A 6,774-nucleotide genomic window follows, 5' to 3' on the forward strand; every position below is an offset into this window, starting at 1 on the left:
TCACAAGAAGGCTACTGTGCTTTCTTGTGTTAACATCCACTAGCAGGCTTCACCACTATATAAAGCTCATGGCCTTCATTCTCTTCTATTCACAATGTGCTTTGTATTTGTAACTTGTATAGTATCCATTTCTTTCTGGAGTGAGAAGCTGGTTACTTGCTTGCAGTCTATCAAAACTTAAATATTTTAGAAAACCTCTGCGGTGCAGGAGTTCTGGTTATTTTTTTTTTTGTTCAAAACACCAAAAAAAGATTAATTTTTTTAAAAAACGCTAGAATCAACTGTATTAGTTCAACCTAAAAAATACAGGTTTATTTGCTGACACTTGATACAGCAGCCCAATAAAAAAAAATCCTCAAGGTCAGAGTATACTATTTTGTAAAATGTACTTGTTTTTTCTTGCACTCTGTACACTAGCTGCCATCAGTCTTTTGGACATTTTAGAGATATGTATTTGCAGATCAGTTGATTAAAAAAAGTTGCAGCAGCACAGTTCTGCTTAATAGTTTAGAAAAAAACTCACTATACAGAGCTTGTATACACAGCCACTTCGGAGGCTTAATAAAAAAAGTTGACTTTTCAGATAAACATTTTACATCTTGGAAAAAAAAAACAAAAAAACCAAAGAGTAAGCCTCAACTCCAGTTAAGCACCAACCTAAGTAAGGTTTAGATTAATTACTATCTCGGAGGGGGGAGGAAAGGGGGAGAAGGGAAGTGAATGTTTGCTCCAGAGGGGGGGTCACAGCGAACCATAAGATGAATATGAGCCAATAGTGTGCTTTTGCTGCAAATCCCTCCCCCCGAGAAGAAACAAAACAAAAACCAAAAACAAACAACCCAACCAAAAACCCAAAACCAGCTTGCAGGCATCTTATATGCCTAATTCCACTGCAAGCTCCTAACCAGCAGCTCATTCTCTGTACTCTGAGTGGGAACATGGGTTTAATTTGTGGGAAGCAGACCTCTTTTCAACCCTCCCAAGCATCAGCTTCACTGAGGAGATTTTGGAGGGGTATTCTGTTCTTTATTTAAACGTTTGCCAATGGCTGGAGGGGGTGATCGGCGTCCTGACTGTCTCCGCTGGTCTTTGGGCTGTCCAGGATTTGACTTTGCAGGAGGGGGTTCCCTGGTTTTCTCTATTGTTTCTGTGGGCTTTCTGTCATCTTTCCCACAGGCTACAGTGTTTGGCTTCTGCTCTTTCTGGGGTTGCAATGCAGGTGGATCCTTAGTAGTTCTCTGGCAAATCTCTGCATAACTAGGTTTTCGTAATTCCTGTGAGATTTAAGGTAAACAAAAAAACCTGCTGTTAAATCAGTATAGGAAGAACTGGATGATTTGTCTCCCTCCCCAAAACAGGGCAAAAACACTTCCATAAACTTAAAAAAAAAAAAATCTTGATGAACAGCCAGTCAATTAAATCAATTCTGCATAATGAAAGATACAACTGTAGGGAGTGCTTAGCCTAGAAGGTCAGCAATGTTTTTGGCCAGAGTGCCAAGAACACCCCGACCTCCACCCATGCCCCGGCCTGGTGTGCCAGAGGCAGGCAAGCCTTGAGGGGCCCTATCCTCATTGCTGGTAGCAGCTGCACACGTGCGCCTCTGGGTGGATGGTGGAGAGGGGCCCCTTTCCTGCTGTGCGCTGCAACATGTGTGTGCACCTGCTGCCACCATGGACCAGAGCCCAGTGCAGCTGTCTGCAGCCTTCCCTGCCTGCTGCAGCTGCTCTGTGCCTGTGGCAGCTGCACATGCACTTGTGGCTGCACAGGTGGGAAGAGGCCTAGGGCAGTGCAACCTTGGCTCCTCCCTTTGTCATCTGCCAGGGTGTGTGTGCAGCTGCTGCCGCTTTGGAGCTAGTGCTGGGCTTGTGGAGCCCAGCACAGACGTTTGCAGCCTCTTGGTTGCTTGCCACAGTTGGCCCAAGCTTTGGGCAGTTGCAGCAGGCAGGCTGCAAAACAGTTCCACTGGGCTCCGCAGCCCAGGCAACGGTTCTGTGGTGGCAGCAGCAACTGCACGTGCACCTCCAGGCAGATGGCAGGGGAATGGCCAGGACTGCACTGCCACAGGTCCCTTCCCAACTGTGTCTCCAAGGTGTGTGCGCAGTCATGAAGCTACTGCTGGGGCTGTGGAGCCCTGTGTAGCTGTTGGCAGCCTCCCAGCTGCAGCCAACCTGGGCTTTGGGCAGCTGCTGCCTGTCAGAGCCTGGGCTGCTTGCAGCAGGGCTTGTAGCCGCCTGCTGTGAGCAGCCCAGGGTCTGTGGCTGGCAGCAGCTGCCCAGAACCTGAGCCAGTGTGGCATGCCAAGAAAAACAGCCTGGCATGCCATACATGTTGGGGGCCGTTAAACTCTGGTTTAGTCCATCCCACACGTGAAGTACGAGTAGCTTCAAGCAAAAGTGAAGCAGCTGCATGCTGTAGAGTACCAAGTTTATCTCCTAAAAGGAATGAGTTCCCACTCAGGTTCCTTCTGAACCTGAATAAAACAATAGGCTAGAAGGAATTAACTGTTTTCTGAAGTTTGACTAACATAGGCGTTGGTTAACACTCAAACAATCTTCGCTGGTATTTCCTACTTAGGACAGAGATATCAAGAGCAGAGGGAATTTAGGAGGATATTCATGACCAGCTCTCTTGCACTTTTGCAGGAATCTATACAGTTCTACCATGCAAGTAATGAGACAAGACCTGAGGCAAGCTAAAGAATGCTAAGCTCATGTAAGTACCAAGCACAATGGGACTGCTATGGAATTAAGCACTTCTAAACACTAAATGAAATTAAATACTGCTAAATGGATCACATATAAAACAAAAAGTTAGCTAGTGAGACCACTTACTATGGCAGCCCCGTTGACTTGTACTGATTTACATGCAGTACTGAGCGTGGTAGAAAGCCTTTCCACGTTCTGCGTGTCTCTCTGCTGCTTATCCACAACCTTGGAGTCACTGCAAGGCACATATCAAAGCATGAATCTCATGAAAAAGCAAATTATCAATCTTCATTTGGAACTTTACAACTAAGATATGATCAGAAAATGCATGCAAGAAGTTTGCGATTTTGACAACAAGAAAATTACAGCTATAAATAAACTAACTGCTGCCTGTAACCAAGGCTGGGTTGTTCAAAATGTTAAATCACTATAAAAAATAATCATCCAGATTTAACTCAGTTTAAAACAGTCTAAAATAAGAAATCATTGAAGTATAATAAAGTTTGCAGTTGGCAACTATACACTTTGTGATCTATTCCCCTAACTCAAACATTTTCAAATATAAATCCAATCGTCAAGTTTCGAACAACACAGGTATGAACACTATCTATGTAAGCCAATTTCAAGTACTATAAAACTAGCACACTGTATTCCTTCAGTAAGTTCTTAAGTGTAAGCTGGTTCAGCAGCCTTTTAGCTAGATTTGCCAATACTGAGAACCAAAACTAGGCAGTATATTAGTGCCCTAAAGAGTTCATTTCCCAGTTTACAGAGTTTTACCACCACACAGATGTCTTCTGTTACATGTATGCTGCATTCCATGTTTCACAGTAATGTCAACCACGGATCAAGGTGTTCCACCTAACCTCTTGATGGAAAAGGCAAATTCTTGACTCAGAGCAGAATCATAATAGCCATATAATTAAATCCTTACTCAGGAGACTGGGAGGGGGAAGGAGACCGTTCAAGTGTCCCAGGCGGAGCAGAAGAAACTGGCAACAATGGCTCTCGAGGAATTCCTGATGGGATAGTGTTTGTACTTGCATCCACATTAAGGTTCTAAAGAAAAGGGGAATGTTTAGGACAGAGGTGTTAGGATGGTACTTATTCTTTGCAATACTTACTTGAAAAAGGAATAAAACTGATAAGTTGTTTACACATTCGTTTATAGCGAGTAGGGCTCAGAATTTAGGGTAAATGTTTTTGATGGGATTGAGAATCGAAGTAAGTAGAAGTACTTACTATGCAGCAGTTTGAAATGCTTACTTCCCGAAAGGAGCTTTCTGTGGGCTCTGTCCCAAGAAGCCTGAGCCTGAACCTTAGCTGTTCAAGTTTGCTTTCCCAGTTCTTCATAAAGGCACTTGGATGACAGGGGGTCACTTCCAACCCACAAATTTTGCATCTGGCTCTGGAACCAAATGAGGCTTCAGCTTTCTAGCTATTTATTCAAAGCCACGGTGACTTTTTAAATTCAGAAGATTTTTCCTTATGAACTACTGAGATTTGCAGGAACAGATCTTAACAAAACATCTTATAGACCTCTGATACTTCCAAGACCTTTCTAAAGAGACAGCTCAGCCTTTAGATAATCATGAAACAGGATTTATATTGGATGCTTACGTGGACAAGTAAACAGGGCAAAGAGGATACTTTAAAGCTTTCTACAGCCCAAAAGACTGGACCTTTCCCTCTTGGGTTTTGTTCCAGAGGATCTGGGTTTAAGTGTATGAGCACTTGGTGGCACTGTTAGAGCTGGTTATAGGGTGTGTTTTTAAAATAATTAGTTTACCAAGTTTGATATGCTCATCAGCATCTCAAAGGAAAGCTTGGTTCTTTGACAATGCTGGCAAGCAGAGAGGGGAAGCGAGGAGAACACAGCAGACTCCCCTTGTCCTTCCAACTGACAGTAATAAAGGAGGCTCCTAGAGCGGGCAGGTGCAGGGAGAAGGGACCTGTAATGTTAATGAAGGATAGTAAAAAATCAGTGTCAGTCACAATGTGTACAATATATATTAAGCAAAATCAGAGGGTGTGGATATGTTACACACCCTCAGCAGTAAGTTTAATCTGCAAGGAGCAGAGACACAACCAGCACTGCCCAGCTTAACTGGCTGAGGCAGACATGTATGACTGAGGCAGGTCACCAAGTAGCAGAGGAGCTGGTTTGCCCCAAGCTACCAGGAGTAAAACTGACAATGGGTGCAGGTTCATGACGTGCATTGGAGTTACTTTATTCACAGTAAACTTACTTCCGACTTTCTTAGAAGGAATGTTCGAATGGAGAATAGCATTTCTTCCAGAATAAATGCTGTGTGCCAGGTGTGCTCCCTACTTGACCTCCCAAGTGGTCACATCACAGTGTTTAGACTTTGAGATCTTGGATTTTATTTTTGTTGAAACTGAAGAGCAGCTTTGCCATGCAAGCAGTTGGGAGCTTAGAATTGAAGCAGAGCAGACACGACTATGCACACAACCAAGTGACTTGAAGGTTTGAAAATGCAGTGTGCAGAGCACTCTGGCCCCAAACTAGTAAAGCACTTGTGCCCATGTTAAGTATGAGAGTAGTTTCAACTAATGTACACGCATTAAGTGCTGTGCTAGCCCTGTGCTAGAGAGCGCAGCACTTTGTATGACTCAGGCCTAAAATTTTACGGTCAAAGACTGAATGACTAACATCTGCATAGCTTCCCAGCTATATTTAGAGAGGAAGTATTGTGTTCTGATGAGAAAAAACTGGAAGTCTGGGTTCTATTCTTGCCTTTTTTCTACCGACTTCTGCAATCTATATAAAGTCAGCCTCTGTGCACCTGTTCATCCATCTGTGTAACAAGTGCAATAATACTTCCCTACTTCAGGGGAGTGCTGTGAATCTTTGAAATACGCAATGGGTTCTTGAGATGACAGCCAGCACGATCTACAAACAGGTCCCTTTCAACTCAAGGCCCCTTGCCCACATCCTAAAAAAGGTAGAACACCCCTATTTGGGAGCTGATTAATGCATCCTTGGGGTGTCAGTTGGGAACAGCATGCAAAGCCCTTGTTTTCAGAGAAAGGGCCTGCAGACATCAGTGATTCCAAATCAGAAAAAGGAAGTCAGAATTTAAAGACACTTCCCACCACTGTGGCAGTACACTGTATTGTCAAAGGATCACCAGATCCAGAACAAAAGCTGCCCCTGCAGGGGAGAGTGTAGGCTTCTTGCATCCAGCTACAATATAAAACATGGAACATAGCTGCCAGATTAGGAAAACTGGGCCATGGCTCTAACAACTAAAGCTTGGTATTACAGCTTAAGATCACAGAAGTCATTTGTCAAGCAAGCACAGAAGCTAAAAAACACTTTACAGAATGGAGTTAAAGGGTAAAATATTCTAATAATACTCTGGGCCAAGATCCTCAGCTTAGGTCAAAATACCCAGAGCACACTTAGGAAAAATAAAGAGACAGTGCATACAAAGGTGGCTTAGAGCTCACTTTTATACTGCCCTGAGCCTGGTACTGTACTGTGGAGGGCTGCTCCCACCTCAACTGTCAAGAAAAACCTTAAGGCTACTTTAACTTACACTGATGTCCTTACAAGCTACCAAATACACAACAAGGGTTCACTAGGAACCCTGGAATAGACGGCCGTAACTACATCCTCTCCAGCCACAGCTCCTTTCCCACCCCCATCCTTGATATACTGACAATACAGAGAGTCCCCGACATAAGCATTTCTAACTCAAGGGGATAATCCTTGCACTGCAGGATGCAACTATGCCTGGAGTCAAGCAGGCCAGTTTTACAGCCAACATTGTTTTGAATTACAGTACTATCTACTACATCACCAAATTGGGTGTTATTATGGACCAACCACGACAATGTTGGTACAGTTTTGACAAGCTTACACAATCATATTCAAGTTTAGCAGGGGGGCTAATGGTGAGCTGCACAGCCCAGCTTGCAACAAGTAAAGTTTTATCACTCTTGATGGAGGATAAATTGGGGCCCGCAGAGGGAAGAGGGAACAAAGTTCTAATTAAGGATGAAATCTGAGCAGCCTGCATCTGTTTTGAACTGCATCTCT

At 43.8% G+C, this 6,774-nt stretch overlaps 1 protein-coding gene across 3 annotated transcripts in view; it reads right to left on the reverse strand.

Annotated features, from left to right (window-relative positions):
* Positions 1 to 810: 810 nt before the first annotated feature.
* Positions 811 to 6,774, reverse strand: part of LARP4B (La ribonucleoprotein domain family member 4B) — a 58,078-nt gene continuing 52,114 nt past the window's right edge. For 2 of the 3 annotated variants that reach the window (XM_019530730.1, XM_019530721.1), the window contains exons 14-16: positions 3,643 to 3,767; positions 2,835 to 2,943; positions 811 to 1,274 (exon numbers count right to left, since the gene is read on the reverse strand). In XM_019530730.1, the coding sequence (XP_019386275.1) occupies positions 993 to 1,274; positions 2,835 to 2,943; positions 3,643 to 3,767 (516 nt within the window). In that variant the 3' untranslated portion in view covers positions 811 to 992. Of the gene's footprint in view, positions 1,275 to 2,834; positions 2,944 to 3,642; positions 3,768 to 3,951; positions 4,117 to 6,774 lie in introns of those variants that run through there. The other variant, XM_019530735.1, reaches the window with a different exon arrangement.

This window comes from Crocodylus porosus, unplaced genomic scaffold, assembly GCF_001723895.1.
Source record: "Crocodylus porosus isolate Cpor-Errol unplaced genomic scaffold, CroPor_comp1, whole genome shotgun sequence".
Lineage (NCBI taxonomy): Eukaryota > Metazoa > Chordata > Crocodylia > Crocodylidae > Crocodylus > Crocodylus porosus.